Here is a 20,752-nt window from a genome sequence, read left to right as displayed (position 1 = left end):
TAATATTTAACCTTCCATTAGTACAAATAGATATTTTAAATCAATTTATTGTAGGAAACATATTATATTCGAGCTATTTTCAAAGCAATATTATATACAATAAAAATAATATAAGCTTAATAAATATGTGAGTTATTAAATGGTGAAATCGTTAATAATTATAGTAATTTTGCATACTCACAAGTAAAAAAAACATATATATATTTTAATTACTATAGTCGAATATCAGAAAAGCAAAGATATCATTACATGTATGGATTAAAGAAGATATTAAATGCTAGAACAAGGAAATGGAAAGGAGAATACTGCAGATGATGAGAAATACTACGGGGTCGTTCGCACGCGAGATTAAGTAAGGATATTTTCGGATCGTTCGCACGCGAGATGAAATAAGTAAGGATATTTTATGCGTTTGAGGTATATAAGATAAGCTAATCTCACTATTTTAATACATCACATTGAATTATTATTCCATATTTTCCGGTTTACTTTTCTCGAGTATTTCAGTATATTCTTTCATCATCATTTGGAAATAACTAAATAAATACATGCACACAGAACACAATTTTTTTGAAGATTGCTTATTTATATGCAGGTATTATTACCACAGTAGCTAACAAGCTAATGTGTAACCATACATTTGTAGTCATAATTGATGATTTTTGTGACTTATAACAACCAGCAATTTGCTATATTTCAACAAATTAGTAATGAGCATCAGCAAGAATTGTGAAGTGAGATAATGAATGCAAATGTACATCCATTAGTTTTTCTCTTCAGCAGCATAAAGCCTTTTGATCTCCTCCACATCATCGTAACTACCGAGGAATATTGGCGCCCTTTCATGTATCTTCGTAGGAACTAAGTCCAGTGCCTGCATAACATGGTCGATCAGAGTTCATATAGCCGACCCCAACTTGTTTTGGACTAAAGCGTAGTTGTTGGCTTCATGTTTTCACTAGATTAAAGTAATCTTAATCTTGATGAGAATTCTTTGGCAAGGACTAAATGGAACCAAAACAAACTTGAAGTTTCTATTTTATTGGTGTAACTAAATATTCAGATGTCTTACCCGCTCCTTTCCGGTAAATGCTTGACCTCCTGCTTGTTCCATCAGAAATGACATGGGAAATACTTCATAGAGAACCCTGTTTCGTACGATTTCATTTGTAACCTTTCAGAAAATTATTGTTGAGAAGTTTCTTCATGATTCAGAGGATGTTCATAACTTACCGCAGCTTTCCATTGGGGCTTTTCTTATCAGCTGGGTACAAAAAGATACCTCCGTAGAGTAAAGTGCGATGAACATCAGCTACCATGCTGCAAGTTGCAGTCCATATTCATGTAAAATGAGGTGTTCTTTACATCAGGCAACATCTTTAACATACATCTAACAAAACATGGCAACACAGAAATCCACCTTTTGCATTTTAATCAGGTCAGCTAAGCAGCACTCTAGCAATAACAACAATTGAAACTACAAAACACCAACATCAAACTCATTGTCGGTTTTCAGAATTCACTAGACCTATTCATATCTCAATGAAATATAAGGAACTGTTTTAATAAAACCCAACCAATCCAATCAAACCAAACAACTCGAGCTTGATTATAAGTGTTTGACATACATACGACCCTACCTGCACATCTCATATGAACCTTTTAACTTTTGAAGAATTGAACTCTAGTTAACTTATAAGAGCTGCGAGATGGTCACTGAATGATTCTTATCATGCTATTCACGTTAGCAATAGATGATTCGCCAGAAGTCTTTCATCTCTATTTCTACGTACATCACACATAAGAAACTAAGCAATTTGAGCACTTAAAATCTCACACTACATAGCTCAAGTATACCTTCCAATATATCTTAAAGATTTGGGTGAAGAACCATCCTTGGGGAATTTGCAGCTCTCCACATATCTGAAATTTGAAGAAAAGTAAGGCATCATAGAAACTGGAAAATGTATATACTAAACTCATTAAACATACTTGGATGTTGGACCATCCCAGTTCTTGGCATTTCCTTCATTCACTGAATAAATCTTTCCTTTCTTCGGAATCTGCATGTGGGAAGCAATGTAATGATCTTGGTAAACAGAAAGATGCATCAACCAAAATAACATAAAACAAACAAATAGAAAATCATAAATTGGAATGTTGACACGCAGAAAATAATATTTACAAAAGCTAGACAAGGAAGGAGATACGTGTGCACTCTGAATAGAAGTAAACAGCTGAGGAATAATGTTACCTTGATATCAGGATGAGTCAAAATGAACTCGCCTAAAGAGGGGTCAAGTGTAAAACCATTGACACCTTTTCCAGTGCTCAAGACAAGCTGCAAACAACCAAGCCCGAAAAAGATATTGTCACTAGTACTTGTGGTTCACGCTTGGAAACAATTTCCAATAAGAATCATTAATAATTCATTTAGTTTTTGGATCTATGTTTGTTGAATCCAACAACAATCTCAAGTCTTGCCAATAAAGGCAATATCCGTACCGTACAAGAACTTCCATACATGCAGTATCCAGCAGCTAACATATTCTTTCCAGGTTGCAAGACATCATCTAGTGTTGGTTCATGAACATCTTTCATCATGTAAATCCCAAAGATCTGGATAAAACAGATGCATTATGTCATTGTGCCATCACGTAAGAGGTAAAAGTTATAGTAGTTAAAAGCCTGTGAATGAAAAATTAATAGCTCAAAGTGGAATGATACCGTTCCAATAGAAACACCACAATCAATGTTGGAAGATCCATCCAGAGGATCAAAAACTACACAGTACCTGTTTTAAATATTGTATGAAATGCAGTCATATCAATGAAAACCCAAATGAAAACAACTTATTCTTAAAAGTTGGGAAAACTATGAAGAGCTACAATACGTACTTTCCACGCTTAGATGGCTCTACAAAAGTAGCTTCTTCGTCTTCCTCAGACACGAGAATGCACTGTATAATTAGAGATCTTTAAGATCGCGACCACTAGATATTTCAGTACAGTACATTAAAGATGAGTAGGTCTTACTGTTCGGCCACTGCTGACCAAAGCCTTGATGAAAACTTCATTTGAGAGTACATCCAGTTTCTTTTGGTCTTCACCCTTCAATTACAAATTATAAAATTTCGATAAGAAACAAAAAACTAAATGCTTTAAAACTACGTGTGCAAGCATTTCTAACAACTTGCCTGCACATTAGTCTCACCAGCAAGCCCAAGGAGTTTGGCCAAACCTGCCTGAAAAGATGTATCCACAGGTACATACATCAATAATGGAAGGAAGGATAAAACAAAACAATGTAAAACTAGTTTAAAGTGCATGCTTAAAGAGTCACTGCAGTAAGGCTTCCTATGCCTATGACCATTAACATAATAACGAAGGATAGTTCAGAGAGCAGCTCTAAAGCCAATCCACCAGGAACTGCTGTAAATTTGAATAGAGAAGAAAGAATGAAGAAATGACATTCCTTCATTCAACTAAGCACTATAAGGAAAACAACTTCATCAAAGAAAATCCCAAATTCTTGTGATGAACTTGTAAAATTCAAGCTTTATTATAAAAAATAAACAAAATTGATAACCATGGTGTCCCGGTTAGCTTGCATGATGCCTACTACCTCCCCCAAGCACAGGTACCGGGTAACTTTATCGATAAAAGCTTGGACAGATAAAAAGAAACCACCTAATATTTTGCCTCCATTGGGAATTGAATTTGAGACCTTAGGATTCTCAATCTACTTCATTGGCCACACCGTTGAGTGCAAATTCAAGCTTCATTTTCACACTAATTAAGAGTTATTTCTTTTTAACTTGACCACAAAACTAACAGACAACGATGAGAAAACCTGAAACCGAATAGCGTAGCCATACCTGGATTACCAATAAAAAAGAGATCTCTCAATAGCAAGATTATACATTTTCATGCATAGCCTAAGCAGAGCAATCCTTTTCTAAAGCAAATTGCCAACCCATCATACACAAGATTATTTTTTTTTATGACTATTCTGTCCAGCAGCTTGCACGCATTATAACTTTTCCACCTAGTACCTGTTATCTCCCTCCCGTACAGGCATCATACACACAAGATTATCTTTTTATGACTATTCTGTCCAGTTAGCTTGCGCACACTTGGACTATTCCACTTAGTTCAGGTAATCTCTCACCAGCACTTTCATCAAAACAAGATTTATCTTTTTTATGACTATTCTGTCCGACTAGCTCCGATCAACTTGCATATACTTCAACTTTTCCACTTCATTCATGTTATCTCCCACCAACACATGCATCATACGCAAGTTCTTTTTTAATTACTATTCTATTCATCTAGCTTATGCACACTTCGACTATTCCATTTAATACTTATTATCTCCGACCATACACAAAATTATCTTTTTTATGACTATTCTAATTTCTATCCATCCAGCTTGCGCACACTTTGAATATTCCACTTAATACATGTTATCTCCCACACCACCCGCACAGGCATCAAAACCCAAATAACAATTAGAGACGAAGAACATATAATGATTGGATGAAGAAATTGAGCATGAAAACAAATGTGATTAAGATTGTAACAGTCAATCAAAGTCAACGATCTCATCTCTATTATGTATAGTAACTAAAACTGACCTTGTTAACAGCAGTACAAACAAATTTGCAGCCAAGAACAATATGACTGAGCAAAATAGTGAAATCGCCGCGAGATTCAGGGTATTTACTCTGTTCGTTCAACACGAACCTAGTTATAGTCATCAAATCAGTCCGATGAGCATCTGCTGCGTGATCCATCGCTCTACTTTCTTCCTTCTTCTCCCTCAAACTCTTCAGTTACTAAAAACACAGTATATACAATTCTAAATCAAAATCAAATTATAGATTGGGGAAAATTGGGTGGCACACAATTCCATGTTCACACCAGTAGTCCCGCAATTCGAGGCTCCTATTTAGCAGTATTTTTAGCATTTTTCTAGACAGATTCTCACGCTGCTATAAGAGTTTGAGATCATATACTATATCATGTAACAAATTTGAATGTGCTTAAATTTAGAAGTGTTTTCAATATTTTATAAGTAAATGAATTTAATATTTTTAAAATGTGTATATATACATAATATAAAGATTTCTTCGGTCAACAAATAAATAAGCATGTGTATATTTTTTAATTAACATGATAGACAAATAACATGGAAAAATAAATAGGGATATCAAATATGTGATGTCAATAGAACCTTTGTATGACACGTGGAGAGATAAGCATGAACCCAAGGTGGCCAATGGTTAGCAGAAGATAAAGTATTCTCTACTGTTTCAAAAAAAAAAATTATACTGAGTTACTCAATTCTAAACTAAATTTATTTATGTACTAAATTATTTTTTAATTTTATGACTTTAAACATAATATGAAAAGCTAAAATTATATTACAGGAAAAATACTATTTTTTATAAAGGGATGGTTTTATGGTTTGGACTTGAGATTTTTATGTTTGTCAACGAATGGCAGATTCAATTAGGGGTGTGCAAAAATCGATTTAACCAATAAACCGAATCGAAAAAACACTATTGGTTTATTGATATTGGGTTATTGGGCTAACGATTTTTAAACGGTTTTGCAAAATTTTTTATTGGGTTATTGGTTGGGTTTCCGGTTTTATAATTTTTGTTAATGGTTAAACCGATAACCCAATAAGACTATATTAAATTTACTAGCCTTATTGTTAATGGTTAAACGATTGTTACTTTCACACTTTTTGTTAATGGTTAAACGATTGTTACTTTCACACTTTTTCCTTTGAATGTGTCTAGTGTCTAAACTTGCAAGAAAAATGATTGTTACTTTTATGATTATTACTTTCATGCCAAATGCTGGAAAAATCATATGGTTTATTTGAAAATTTTCTTATCGTGTATATAATATATATGAGTATTTTCTTATTGGTTAAACCGAAAACCGAACCGTTAAGTACCATAAACCGATTAACCAAAAACCGATAAGAAATATGTTATTGGTTTGGTTATTGGTTTGAAGTATTTACAAACCGAAAATCAATAAACCGAACCAATAACACCTAAAACCGAACCGAACCGACCGATGTGCACCACTAAATTCAATAGACCAATAAATCAAACCTTTAATATCAATATTTGTATATATATTTATTAAATTAATTTGACCTATATATAATAATAATAATTTTGCATTCTAGATCGAGCTTGTCGCACTAAACTTATCTAATATGAATTTGCCTTCTGGGTTCGAACTCATTGAATCAGACTTGGCTAGTGCAGGTTTTTGACTTCTCCTTTCTCCTCTCCTTTTTCTTTTTTTCTCCCCTAAAACATGGAAAAAACTATGAGAAGCAAAGGTGTGGAAAGAAATGGAGTGGAAAATTAACAAAAAATAAGATTTTGCAGTGAATTGAAACTTCCCTGAAAATCTTGTAGGTTCTGAAAAACTTTCCCTTTTTCTGAATAAATGTATTGAATTACTCCTCTCATCAAGAATTGGAAATGTATTAATTTTTCCCCCTTGTTTGCCAAATATAGTTTCACCAAAAGGGTGTAAATGGGGAAAAAAATCTATTCTTGGTGAATATTTTGATGTAACACTCATATGCTTTCAAGGGGCGTTTCTGTTTGATGTTTGATAGGTCAATGAAGGAAAAAAAACAGATCTTGCTTTGTTAGCTTCCTTAACTTTTGAGTTTTGAGCATAGTTGTATTTTGTAAAAGGGGTGTTTCTTTTTGTTGTAAATTAAATGATGAAATTGATTACTTTATCCAATTACAGAAGGAAAAAAGGAAAACCCCAGATCTTGAATTGAATTTGGCATCACATTGAATAATCAGGTTCAAAGACAAATCTTTAAATTGGATTTAAAAGGTATATATCCCTGGTGAGAGTATGTTGAGAATGATGAGTACCATTTGAGGTCTCTGGTCACTTTGAGTGTTGTTCTCAATCCGAGTTCTAGAGCTCTCTGTTTATAGCCAAATTGCAAAGAGAAGTGAGGTTCCAATTCTTCAACTCTATGTTCATTTTTGTTTCCTTTTCAATTTGATCTTCTGGCGATGTGATTCTGTGATTCATGGAATGGACAATCTGTTTGTTTAGAATGAAGACGAGTTAAAAGGAATAATAATGGTTTGCTAGTTAGGTGAATTTGGGATGAAAGATGATTTGTGTGATTAAAGAAGCCTAATTGATTAATGATTTAGAATAACTTCTGTTTAAATTATGGAACAAGTTTTATTGCAATATTAGTCTATTGAATGAGGTTCAGGTGGGCAATTTGAGACACTTTTGATTGCTTGTGTGATTTTATTTGCTTTCTAATATCATGTATCCATTTTCCGAAAGAAAACAAATGTGAGAATGGAGGCCGTTTGTGGACAAGACCCCGAGACATCGGGTGAAGTATAGAATAGGTTAGTTTAGGTAGTGTAGGTTTACTTTTATCGAACTTCTTTTATTTTGGATTGTAATAGTTCAAATTTGTTTTAAACTCTTCTATGAGCGTAAGGCGTATCTTTGTCTTTACTTTGAGAAAATGTAGAGTATAACATTTGGAATAAGTTTGTGACCTAAGAAACTGCTCCGGCCACCAAATTTGATATCGTGAGCTTGTCGTTTTGTTTGTCTAACAGTCTTGAGTTTTAGAACTTGTATTAGTGATATGCTTTACCATTGTCATGCTAACTTTAGAATCATATTTCTTCTCCACAACAAACAGGGACTTCCTAATTTTGTGGTTTCAGTATTCTTCACTTACACGAATGATTGATTGTTCTGTGATGTTCAGGTAAATGAGGCGCAGTCTTGAGGTTTGGAAGATGGGCACTGTCAATTACGTTGAGGCACTGAAGCTGCAAGAGAAGCTGACATCTGATAGAAAAGCTCTAAAAATTATTGATACCCTATTATCGCTACAACATCCACCGACGTATACAGTTGGCAAAAGGGAAACAGTTCATAATCTACTCATTCCTGATTCAGAGCTCAAGTCCATGGGGGCAGAACTTCACTATACGCAAAGAGGAGGTGACATTACTTTTCATGGTCCTCACCAAGCGATCTTATATCCCATTGTTTCGTTGAGAGATATTGGTTTGGGGGCAAGAATGTACGTTGAGAAGCTTGAGCTAACCATGATTGAATTGGCATCTATGTATGGTGTGAAAGCACAGGCTGGACAAAAATGTGAAACTGGGGTTTGGGTTGAGGACAGAAAGATTGGCGCAATTGGAGTTAAAATTTCATCTGGGATCACATCTCATGGATTAGCATTCAACATGGATCCTGATTTAAATTATTTTAAGCATATTGTGCCTTGTGGGATAGTCGATAAAGGTGTTACTTCTTTGAAGAATGAAGCAGATGTAGAGCTTCCTGTTGAAGAAGTGATACAGGAGCAGTTGATCGCTTGTTTTGTAAGAATATTTGGGTACAACGATGTCATTTTAAAAGATAAGTCCGTGTTATAATTTGATAGGCACTAATGTTGACATATGATGGTACATTATGTGACTAATTTTTGTATAAGTAGACATTGTTCATTCATTTGATCAGATTAGCATTCTGGACAAGTAAGCTATGATTTCAAAAGCAGATTTCTTGTGCTGTCCTTTGAATTTTTGATATCCTTATTTGTTGTAGTTTATGACTATTCCTGAGTCTTCTAATCTGCTGTCTTTGAAGAAGTCAAATGTCTTAGTTATGTCGTGTCCTTATGTGACCATTTTAACTAGCTCATCTCATCTGTACAGTTGAAGTACCAGAGGAATGGGCTATGTTCACTAAACTAATTACTTGTTATGAAGGCTATCAATGGTACCGATAAATTGGCTTAGTGAAATCATATGTTGTTTAAATAGCTAGATACACTTCAATGTAACAAGGCTTGGCTTCACACATGCCCGACACCCCTGACCAAACTGATACCAGGTTTGTGAGAGGTAATTTTAGCGTGACGTAGTTCATGTTTGGAGTTCATTGCATGTTGATTGCATGTCATATGCAACTTTAGCGAAGGCGTTTAATCACATTGTTGCTAGTCTGCCTTTCTACCTTTGTGTCTAAACCATTTACAAATTACAGCTACAAAAGCTAGATATTTTCAATTGTATTTTGTGAACTCATTCAGGTAGGAAGTTTGGAAACAGTTTGTAACTTTGTTGGTTCTCTTTGGCCTCATCAACAGGTCGTTGTGGTTGTTTTTTTTTTCCATTGGTATTGTGCAAAACACCTGGATATTGAGTTATAGCATCAAATGGCTCAAAAATTCTTGCTTTGTGCAGTTGAACAATGAGATGACCAGTTGTTGTGTGGAGAATAGGTAACAACTAGTTGTTTCTAAGTTGTTAATCTTCTACACTTGTGCCTTTGTTTCATTGCAATTCATATTTTTGTTCTTCAATGTATCTATTGATATATTTTGTACATGTACCAAGAGTAAGTGGATATCTTTCTTAGGTTCCGTTTGGTCATGCGATATGGTATCGTGATATGGAATCATAAGATAGTATCATAATATGGAATTATGAGATGAAATTGAAGTTTTGGTTGAACATGCGATATGAAATTTTTGTATTATATATTTTCTTATAAACATAAGAATCTCATAAGTTATAAAACTATTAAAATAGTCTCAATTGTTTATTCAATCAATAAACAAAAATTTTTAAAATCGCATAATAAATTATTACAAAACTATTTGTTTCCCACTTAAGTAATTGTTTTATCAAACTTTAATTCAATAAAAAAATTAAACAAAAATTGTAGTGAACTAGTCTTTAATATAATTCTCTCACATAATAATAACAATCTCCTCACGTTGAACTTGCATTTCTCAATCAATTTGTATATACTTATGGTAAAGGTTACACATTCTTCAACTCCATACTACATGAAAGAATAGTTCAATCTCATCAATACAACCACCACCACAACAAACTCAATGTAATCACACAAATGGAGTCCGGAGAGAGTAAGATCACACAGCGTTACACCTATCTACCTTTGTGAGGTATAGAGGTTGTTTTCAATTGATCCTCTAATTTCCAAGTTTGGGACCAGCAATATGAACGAGCTCACAAAAGCAAAGTTTGTTCAAAGTTACCAATATTTGGAGAAAATCAATCGAATGTAAGAAACTACTAGATGTTTCATTCTTTGTCATTCCACATTAACAGCATCAAATTTCAGAGTTAAGATAAACTTTTCATTTTCATTTCAAGCAAAAACACACTAAACCAACTAGCTACAGAAAACAGAATTAAGTAGTACATTTTAAGCCCTTTCACCCCTAATACGCCTAGCCAATTGCATATCCTTAGGCATAATCGTGACTCTTTTAGCATGAATTGCACACAAATTAGTATCCTCAAAGAGACCCACCAAATACGCCTCAGCCGCCTCCTGAAGTGCAGCTACAGCACTGCTCTGGAATCTCAAATCCGTCTTGAAATCCTGTGCAATCTCTCTAACCAGTCTTTGAAAAGGTAGCTTTCGGATCAAAAGCTCTGTGCTCTTCTGGTACTTACGGATCTCACGAAGAGCCACTGTTCCTGGACGGAAACGGTGAGGCTTCTTCACTCCTCCGGTAGCCGGTGCTGATTTCCTTGCAGCTTTGGTGGCCAATTGCTTCCTTGGTGCCTTTCCTCCGGTGGATTTTCTCGCTGTTTGCTTTGTTCTTGCCATTGCTAGAAACTTGCTAGAAAGTGAAAATACAGAGAATATGTTGTTTCAATTGTGAATTTGGTGAAAAAGGACAAGTGTATATAAAGGTTAGAGGAATTTGAAATTTTTGCTTTTGGGACGAAAATTTGAAATTTTAGTAACAAGTTTCGGCGCAGGATAATCTGGACCGTTCGATTTTAAGGGACGGTAATGATTAGGTCTTGAGATGACACGGATCGCTATCCATGTGCTTTTGTTAAAGGTCCTCTTCATTAAGGCTTGCATTGAGGGGCAATCATGTCCTAGATTGGTCGTTTGGTTGTTGGATAAGAAATAAGTTATTTATATATTAATTTTTGAATGATTTATACGATATTTGGTTGACAATTCAAAAATCTGCATAAGTTATGATGGAGTTCAGGTATTATTTTATACTGGATAGATGACATAAGTAATATACATGAATAAAATAATATATGGATTCTCTCATAACTAAGTCATACATTACTAATACATGCATAACTAAATGGTAAGAGTTATATAAGGATTAGTTATCAATGAATTTATGTAATATTTTATGCAAGATTAGTTATTCGTGTATTATTTATTCCACCGCTTCTATTCTACATAAAACAATATTGTAACTTATGTTTTTAAATTGTAAATCAAATGTCATATTAATTTTATACATGAATAACTTACCTCCTAACCAACTACCAAACATGGTATAACTTATGCACGATTTAACACACACACTCACGCACACACACATCATCACCTCCAAATAAGCTATCAAACAACCCTTAATTATACATTCTATTTGATATTATGTCATGTATTATTAATACATAGAAAATCATGATATTAATAATGCACAAAAAATTAATGTATACATTAACATAATTAAAGACGCAATACAATTCCTATCAGTGTTAGTATTTCTTAGATATCTCATGACTTAGTCAAAGTATAGCTTGGCTATGGTAGAGTTGCGTAACATAATTATGAAATAATTTATTTAATATACGTTCAATTGTTTCACTTTTCTTTAACTTTATCTAATTACTTTATCTTGGTATAGAAATTACTAAAGACAACCTTTCACCAAAGTGATTTTGCTTAGATGCAAACTAGCAAATTTATGTTGCTCGCCTTCTTCAAAAGTATTATTATGCTCATATTAAATTTTTCATAAACACACTATTTTTGAATATTTTAATAATATTTTCTTAATAACTTAAATATAATATCATATAATCATGGACGCACATAGTTCCTTAAGCAAATAGTGCAATAAATAAGTGGTCATGCATGTTGAGCAAAAATCACAACAACCAAAGTTTTTTTTCTCCTCCTTGTTAATATTACATAATTCACGAGGCAAGATTACAAAAACATAGAAACTACATAAAAGGTACACGATTGATGATGATAACCTGACTAAAAAGCTCAGTTAATTTAAAAACCTAATAAGCATCAACTAGTACATACAACATACTGAATATATTGTTTTCGTTGTACGTAGCACATACTATATTAAGTTACATAACAAAAACAAAATTAATAAGCCAAGGCAATTGATTTCCTCTCAGGAAATTGCACTTGATAATTATTGCTACTAAAAACTCTTTCCTCAGTAGAAGAAACAGGATTAACTTGAACAATATTAGAATGTGGATAATATCTATAAACACAAGTTTGTATTGGTTGTTCTTCTTGTGATGATGTAACCCTTTGTGGACTAGAAGAAGAAGATGATCTTCTTTTTCTACCTTCCATAAAGGAAAGTCCAAGATCTCTACTTAAAGTTTTCACAAATTCTATTTGAGGTGCCATATATTGTAGAAATTGAAGAAAGTAGATAACTTATAAGTTGTTTTCTATTGTATAGATAAAATTGATTAGAGACTCTTTATATAGGCATTGAGAAAAGGGGACTCAAAAGAAATAGAGTACAATGTAGAGAAGTGGAGAAAATGACCAAAAAAGTCCCTTATGTTTGAGTGTAGATTCAAGATGGCCTTTTTAAGTATGGACTAATCACTTTGTGTCCCTTAAGGGTACCACAAGTTAATAATTTAGGTCTCGTCAAATATTTAATAATTTATGTTCGTTAGATTTGACGAAAATAGTGGGAAAAAATAAACCATAAACACCAAGAAAGTTCTGTCAAGTCCTTAAATATGCAACACAAAAATCTACACTAAATACTAAAAAAAAATCAAAAAGTTATATCAGACTCTAGAAATACGTCAAAATAGCATAAACTACAAGAAAAAATTGCCTCTAAATGTGAATTCTCACTAATTTGCTTCCTTTTTATCGTAGTTCGCATTAAATTTAACAGACAGTAAATATTTGACAGAGACTAAAAGTGTTAATTTTGGCAAACATAAATGATTAAAGTATTTAGTGCATACTTAGAGGACTATTTTAAATCACTTGCAAATATAAGGGACCATTTTTGTCATTTTATCTGAGAAAAGTTCTAAGAATCTATAAAGGAAATTTACCACTTCATGAACTTTATTATGATTCTTTTAAGATAAGAGAGTTGTGAGATGCTTCACATTGTATTTTACTTCTTAAGAGACTTGAGTAAACTTAAGTAAATATATACATAGTAAAAATCTATGTCAACATCTAGTTATATAATGTGGAAGGGAATATATTATTATGATATTAAGGGAGACTATTGTAAAGTGGAGATTGTGACTCCAATTATTTGCAAAATTTGAGTCAATTTCTCATAATACATAGGAGTATTTGAACTAATTAGTATTGTAACTAATAAGATTATTCATCAGAATTTACTTATGAGATTACACTAATTATATTGTTGTTGTTAGACTATTAATACTTTGATAAAGTGGATTCCCTTGCATTGATCAGTATATACAGTGAACTTACTTGCTTCATATATACACTTGCATGTAATTAAGAATAAGCTTTTTTGGTTCTTGTCAATTCCACAAGACCTTAAAGTTGTTATAATTTCATATAAGAATATATGGGAAGTTGGAATATATATTTCATGAATAGTACTTCCTCTGTCCCAATTTATGTGACTTATTTTCTTTTTTAGTCAGTCCCAAAAAGAATGACACATTTCTATATTAAGTAACAATTTAATATAAAATGTGTATTTTATCCTTAATGAAATGATTTACTGCCACACAAATTTCTATCATTCATTTTGAACCACGAATTTTAAAAGTCTTTCTTTCTTTCTAAACTTCGTGTCGAATCAAACTACCTCACATAAAATGGAACGGAGGGAGTAACATAATTGGACCACGCACAAGTCAAAAGATGCACATCATTTCATCCATTATTCACCTTCAAGGGGAAGCTAAAGTTTGATTAGATATGGCTCATCATAATTAGAAGGAATATATGTAATTAAAAGTGAAAAATCCAAATTCCAAAGTGACCAATGTTTTGACTCCACGTGCATGTTGAAAGGATAAATTCTAAAAGTTGGCTTCATCTTCAAGTTAAAAAAAGAAGAAGTATATTTTCAGGATATATATAACTTGACAGGATTTTTATGTAGTACTAGTAATTAAGAGGGGAAGGCCAAACATGGATTCCTATTTTCCTTTTTGAATTTATTGCTATGATTTGGTTCACAACTCCATACTGGAGCATCTGTGCATCTTCTATTCACATGTCTGAATCATCTCAATCTCATATTTCTCATCTTATCCACCACGGAGGCTGCTCCACCTTGTCCTAAATATATTTGCTCTTAATTAATTTTATTTCTTTTAGTATACCTACACATTCATCTCAACATCCTCAGCCGCTACTATACAACATTCATCTTTTGGATGCACAAATTCTTAACAGGTCATCAACACTACGCCCCATACAACATATAGGTGGTACGATAACCTCTTAATAAAACGTACCTTTAAGTCTTTGTGACACATTTTTATCACATAAGGTACCATCCCGCTCTAATACAATGTATAACACCATCGTCAAATTTCCCATGTATAAAACTATTTTCTCAAATTTAAAAAGGGCAATTGGTTCTAGCATCTAGTAGCAACTCCATAACATCAAATTTTGTTTCTTTCATCATCTTTTATAAAAGGGACAAGACGTTTGTAAAGTTAGCCTAGATATCCAAATTTTCTAATTTCCTGTGTTGATTTTAAAAAAAAAAACAGAAGAAGAAGATATTTGTAATGAATAATACAACAACAACATAACCAGTGAGTTCCCATTATAAGTGGGGTCTAGATCTGGAGAGGGTAGAGTATACATAAATCTTATGTTACCATAACCTCGTGGAGGTAGAGAGGCTGTTTTCGAATTTCGGATACTAATGCAATAAAAATTTGTTAATTAATAATTTAAATTCCAAAGTGGCAAATATATTGATTCCACATTCATGTCAAAAGGGCAAATTCTAAAAGTTGTCTTGGCTTCATCTTCAAGTTTATAAATAATATAGACTATAAGAAATATCTTTTCAAGATAAAATTAATAGGATTAATGATGTAGTAATAGTGAAAAGCCAGTTAACCTCCATTGTTCAGATTCACTAATTAAACACTTTCTTCAGAAGTTCAAGATATACTTTTCTATATGATCATCTTTCTCCAATTATGTCTCTGAGAAATTTCTTTAACCTTTGTCATCAGTAACTGAGCCAGAATTTTTACTAAAAAATTTCAAAACATGAAGAAGAAACAAAAGAAGAGGCCAAAAGGGATTCACATTTCACCATCTATTATATATACATAAAAAATAATTATAATCATTCGAAAAAGTGTGATTTTCTATCGAGGGGTTCAACCTTACATGGCTCCGCCCCCGTTTCCCATCACCTTGTTACCTCATACTCTTCTTGTGATATAATTAGAAGAGAGTTATTTATATCCCTATGCAATCTACTACCTCCTCTAATCTTTTTATATGAATTCCACCAAAAAAGAGATGAATATATGCATGTAATTAAGGGGATAGTTGAAGCTTCTATTATTTACAGTTTACTTCTTGAAGGTTATGATATTATTATATTGTTAAAAATGATACTTGAGTCTCACATATATATATATAGCATTGGATTATCCTACCTCAATAGCTAGCTTTTGAAATATGATTCTCATAAGGTCGTATTGATGATATTAGCACCACTCACCATTCTTTGTCTCCAGTGTGATTCTCATAGGGTCGTGTTAATTTTGTCTTAAACTTCTAAAATGATTTGGCTAGGGCTAGCAATGTCTAGCGGCCGCACATGTCATTTAGTATATAAGAATAATGTTGAATAAAGTGTATCAATAATGTTTATATTAGTTATACTTATATTAATTATACAAAGATTATTTCTTATGCATTGTTTGATTTTGTGTATTAAAAATAACATGTATTGCATATTTTTTTTAAAAAAAATATTCATGTACAAAGATACCCTCCACAATATAATTATAATGAAAAAAAAAAGTAGAAAAAGTTTTGAGGGGCAATTGAGTCTTTAATCATGCTAATGTATATATCAAAAATTCATGTATTGCTAATATCAAGATTTTTTATGTAATGGACAACTATTTTTAATTTATAGGACAAATAAAGATAGACGAAGGAAGTATATGCCTATTTCCTAGAATGTTGTCCATGATTAAAACTAAAATTAAAAAATATATATTAAAATCTCAAAAGTCGAATTTATAATTAAAATAAAAAAATTTAACACTCAAATTTAAACGATACTACGTAAATTGAAACTGATAGAATTAAGGATTGGGGTCCCACCTTATGACTTCCAGCCTGCTCAAACAAGATTGCTTAACCGACCCAACAAATACAAAGAAAGCCTTGATAATGGACCACTAATATTCACTAGTTTATTCAAACAATGGAAGAAAAAAAAAGTGGTTTTCCATTTTAGACATGTCAATTATTGATTTAGGTGAGATTAGTAATTAATTTCCCACTCTTTTTCTATTATTTTATTAAGAACCTAACCAAAATATTATATTCTTTTGATATGCCACTATATATAGTCTCGATATTAATGTTACAATTATTAGCTTAAATAATTGGAAGTTAAGTCGTTAATTCATTTGACCCTTTGGAAGATGTTGAGATATTGAGAGTGACTTCTAATATAGTTTAGAACCCAATAAGGAGAAGGGCATCTTATGTAATTATATATGTAAGTAAAAAAAAATTCAGTTAAAATGGTCGCATATATATATGTAATGTATTTATATTACATAAAATATGGTGTATAACTATGTATATACATTATTATACAATATTTATACATTGCAGTAGTTCATCTTTCTGAATGAGTTGAATTATTTTTTCTTAACCCGACCAACTCTAATCTTCTTTAGACAATCCCAAAGATGAGTTTCTCTTGATATTTCAAGTTTTTTGAAATATTCTTAACTCGAATGGTTTACATTTGCGGCNATATAACCCAATAAGGAGAAGGGCATCTTATGTAATTATATATGTAAGTAAAAAAAAAATTCAGTTAAAATGGTCGTATATATATGTAATGTATTTATATTACATAAAATATGGTGTATAAATATGTATATACATTATTATATAATATTTATACATTGCAGTAGTTCATCTTTCTGAATGAGTTGAATTATTTTTTCTTAACCCAACCAACTCTAATCTTCTTTAAACAATCCCAAAGATGAGTTTCTCTTGATATTTTAAGTTTTTTGAAATATTCTTAACTCGAATGGTTTACATTTGTGGCAAGTCAAATTTTAAAAGTTGAGTTTTGAAGCCCTTCAATGACAAATTTCACTGGTTATGTTGTTGTTATACCTACGTTGATTGTTATACTTGAGTCGAGGTTCCTTCAAAAATAGTATTTTTACCTTTACGAGGTAAGAATAAGATCTGTGTACACTCTACCTTCCCAGAACCCATTTGTGAAATTTCACTAAAAATGTTATGGAACTTTGAATCTCTTCAATGATGAATTTCAATTCTTCGCATGTTTTTCATGGAACATAATTGGTATTCTCCTCAAAATATTATGGTTCTTAAGACGCCAGTACATGTTTTGAACAAGAAAAGTGTTCAATAGGTACATCTCTTAATTGAAATGTCCAAGTGAAATATGCGGATAACTTTAAGTGGTCATCGATGACTTAAGCCTTAATTAATTTAGTACTCAATTTTAGTTCAACTTTAAATCATAAAGTAATAGAAATTCAAACATTCATCATTTTATCTTGTGCGACATGGACAATGCCAACTATATTATATGAATTAACTTGCATTGGTATATATACTAGTATACATTAACTTTATAATAATATATATTCATAAAGAGATTTATGTAAACTCCGAAAATAATGATGATAAATATAAAAAGTTGAAATAGATATGTACTATCAATTCATGATCTTTACTTGTTATAGCAGATTGTCGATCTGTTCACATTACAAATCTTTTTATGGAGCCTCTAGGTGTTCTATTGATTGTAAAAGAAATAAATTACATTGTCAGCGTATATGAGTTAATCTTCTTTACAAATCGAAAGAATATGTGAAGAGTCATTGTTCTATTAACTCCATGGAAAGTTGCTCTCCTTGTTGAGATGATAAAGAAGACTTAAATGATGTAAATAACGGGTTGATTTCTCAGATTGTCACTCAATTAATAATTATTATCTTAGAAGGTCACCTTTTTTCTTGATTTTAATTTTTTTCAATGAGAAAATTATGATAATAATTAGAGTATTATCTGAATGACCATTTGAGGAATCAACTTTGTAAACAACCATCATTCTATGGGTATTTTCTTTTTTTGGAAGAGAAATGCCAATTTTAGTGAACCATTTGGTTCCTAATTTGGCAATGACAGATATCTGAGAAGTGAGCACCCTTCTAATTAGCATTTGAAACTTAAAAAGTACTTTCAATCTTCACTTGAGTCTCCATGATTTACTTGTATGTACACTTCATTTGTCTTGATGGATTCATATCCAACACTTTCAAAAGCAGATTTAGAGCAGGTTCAACTATTTTTTATACTACGAATCACATAAATATATAAAAACATTTAAAATCTGAACCTGATTCTAAATTCTGAATTTGCTTCTGTGCAACACAACTCAGTGATCATTTGGCATTTCCTTTCCATGGCTAGAGTAGATCATGAGCTTATAAAGCACAAGATCAAAATACATGAATATTACTTTGATCTATATATGTTGTTGCATGATATATATGGTGGCTTCTCCATTCTTGAGAAGCCAAAAATAAGAATATGCTTTGATTTGATCAAATGATTATAATCCTAAGTGCCTAATATATATGAAAAGAAAACACTTTTTACTTATAGTTAACATCATTGCTGAGATCATTATCAATGACGGCTAACTTTAATAAACTCATATACTTTATGAAATAGAAAGAAGTCTCACATAATTCATATCAGCTGTGTATGACACACAAAATAAAGTTTCTTCCGTTACAGTTAATTGTATGTTTTTTTCTCTACAACTTCCTTTCTTTGTTTTTGATCTTTTATGTGGGGGACCGGGGCAGGGACACTTAAATATAACCTTTTTCTTAATTATATACGAGTAAACGTGAAATATTTTATGCATCAGACTAGTGATATTACAATATTAATAATTTTCTTAGCTAACCCTTTGGTATTATATAGTTATCCCTACGTGAAAAAAAAAGTTATATAAAAGAATGAGGATGGTTGGATTCATAATGGCCACCAAACCTTTTGAAGATAACAATATATAATAAGGCAACTTACATGTGGCCCCTAGCATTATAATATCTTTTTTTTTTTTAAAAAAAGTTACATTTTAAAAAGATTTATTTATAGATATCTTTTTTATATAACTTGAGAAAATTATACTATGTATTAGTTCAGGCAGTAATTATACTATTAAATTTGGGTCCATATTTTAGCTTCTTCATAATTTGACCTAGTTATATATATATATATATATATATATATATATTGAAGAATGCTGTTTGAAATTGAAAAACGTGGTTATCCATTGATTTAAGGCCGATAACTTGAACATGAAACAAAAACTTTATATACGATCATTGTTGAATCACGAAGCTTCAAAGTTTGAAAATTAATTTTCTGCAACTTTTTTTCAAATGGATATTATTGCAAAAAAAAAAAAAAAGGATAAATCTGGTGCTTGAATTTAAAAAATAAGAAGAAAATTATTCTATATAATAGTGTATAAACAACTCTTATAATTTTGTATAATATGTATATAATATTGTATATCTAATTTTTAAACATTGTTGTAAAAGAAAAAAAAAACAGTGTATAATGTCATATACCAGGGGTGTGTTTGGTATGAAAGGAAGATGTTTTTCAATTTTCTCATGTTTGGTTGGGTTAAATGTTTTGGAAAATGTTTTCCAAATCAACTCATTTTCCTCAAATTTAAGGAAAATGACTTCCCTTCAAAACTTAAGGAAAACATTTTCCAAAACTCTCTTCCAACTTCAAATTACAATTATTTTTTTGTTGAAAAAATCAATTTATTTTATCCCTACCCTCAAACCAACCTCTCCCCCTACCCAACGACTCCCATAAAAAAAATAAAAATTTAAAGCTTGTTTTTTAAAAATGTTTTTAACTTCAATTTTATTTTTGCCCCACCCTCACCCCTACCCCCAGCCCCTTACTGCCACCCCCCGCCCCTCCAAAAAAAAATAATATTAAAAGTTATTTTTAAAAAATATTTCTAATTTCAATTTTTTTATTTTTTTACTCTCCACACACCCCACTATCAGCCTCCCCACCCAAAAAAAAAATTAAGTTTATTTTTAAAAAATATTTTCAACTTCAAAATTTCATTTTTTCACCCTACCCTCGAACCACCCCCCAAAAAAAAATTTAAATTTATTTTTAAAAAATATTTTCAACTTCAAAATTTCATTTTTTTCACTCCTACCCTTGACCCTCCCCCCACCCACCCACCCCCTACCAGCCCCCTACCCCAAAAAAAAATTAAGTTTATTTTTAAAAAATATTTTCAACTTCAAAATTTCATTTTTTCACCCTACCCTCGAACCACCCCCCAA

The 20,752-nt window shown here is 31.7% G+C and overlaps 3 protein-coding genes and 1 long non-coding RNA gene across 5 annotated transcripts; 1 reads left to right on the top strand and 3 right to left on the bottom strand.

Annotated features, from left to right (window-relative positions):
- Nucleotides 1-633: 633 nt before the first annotated feature.
- Nucleotides 634-4,943, bottom strand: LOC125862474 (fructose-1,6-bisphosphatase, cytosolic-like). The gene is made up of 12 exons (XM_049542556.1): nt 4,637-4,943; nt 3,197-3,244; nt 3,036-3,110; nt 2,898-2,959; nt 2,728-2,794; nt 2,506-2,619; nt 2,255-2,341; nt 1,993-2,063; nt 1,858-1,923; nt 1,234-1,320; nt 1,073-1,148; nt 634-874 (listed from the first exon to the last, which is right to left on the bottom strand). Exons 1-12 carry the CDS (start codon nt 4,793-4,795, stop codon nt 764-766), a joined length of 1,023 nt encoding a protein of 340 aa, XP_049398513.1. The 5' UTR covers nt 4,796-4,943; the 3' UTR covers nt 634-763.
- A 1,330-nt stretch (nt 4,944-6,273) lies between these two features.
- On the top strand, nt 6,274-8,626 carry LOC125862182 (octanoyltransferase LIP2, mitochondrial-like). 2 transcript variants are annotated; one of them, XM_049542194.1, is made up of 2 exons: nt 6,274-6,448; nt 7,807-8,626. In XM_049542194.1, the coding sequence occupies exon 2, from the start codon at nt 7,811-7,813 to the stop codon at nt 8,486-8,488; it is 678 nt and encodes a 225-aa protein (XP_049398151.1). In that variant the 5' UTR covers nt 6,274-6,448; nt 7,807-7,810; the 3' UTR covers nt 8,489-8,626. The 2 variants fall into 2 exon arrangements, with proteins under 2 accessions (XP_049398151.1, XP_049398150.1); XM_049542193.1 differs by having other exon boundaries at nt 6,283-6,444.
- Nucleotides 8,627-10,184: 1,558 nt separating this feature from the next.
- LOC125863243 (histone H3.2-like) lies at nt 10,185-10,756 on the bottom strand. Its single transcript, XM_049543422.1, has one exon. The coding sequence runs from the start codon at nt 10,701-10,703 to the stop codon at nt 10,293-10,295; it is 411 nt and encodes a 136-aa protein (XP_049399379.1). The 5' UTR covers nt 10,704-10,756; the 3' UTR covers nt 10,185-10,292.
- Nucleotides 10,757-18,400: 7,644 nt separating this feature from the next.
- LOC125862911 (uncharacterized) lies at nt 18,401-18,935 on the bottom strand. The gene is made up of 2 exons (XR_007446080.1): nt 18,751-18,935; nt 18,401-18,666 (listed from the first exon to the last, which is right to left on the bottom strand). It is a non-coding gene; the product is annotated as an uncharacterized LOC125862911 (long non-coding RNA).
- Between the last annotated feature and the right edge of the window lie 1,817 nt (nt 18,936-20,752).

The sequence above is a fragment of the Solanum stenotomum genome, chromosome 4, assembly GCF_019186545.1.
Source record: "Solanum stenotomum isolate F172 chromosome 4, ASM1918654v1, whole genome shotgun sequence".
Classification (NCBI taxonomy): Eukaryota; Viridiplantae; Streptophyta; class Magnoliopsida; order Solanales; family Solanaceae; genus Solanum; species Solanum stenotomum.
The sequence above is the reverse complement of the archived record's forward strand: the minus strand, read 5'-3'. Positions and strand labels throughout refer to the sequence as shown.

Excerpts from the sequence above, each read along its gene's own strand:
- LOC125862474 (XM_049542556.1), bottom strand. The coding sequence starts at position 4,795 with ATGGATCACGCAGCAGATGCTCATCGGACTGATTTGATGACTATAACT. Across the intron at positions 2,795-2,897 it reads GAGCCATCTAAGCGTGGAAA|GTACTGTGTAGTTTTTGATC; the intron begins GTACGTATTGTA and ends TATTTAAAACAG. Across the intron at positions 1,321-1,857 it reads TCTTTAAGATATATTGGAAG|CATGGTAGCTGATGTTCATC; the intron begins GTATACTTGAGC and ends TGCAACTTGCAG.
- LOC125862182 (XM_049542194.1), top strand. The coding sequence starts at position 7,811 with ATGAGGCGCAGTCTTGAGGTTTGGAAGATGGGCACTGTCAATTACGTT.
- LOC125863243 (XM_049543422.1), bottom strand. The coding sequence starts at position 10,703 with ATGGCAAGAACAAAGCAAACAGCGAGAAAATCCACCGGAGGAAAGGCA.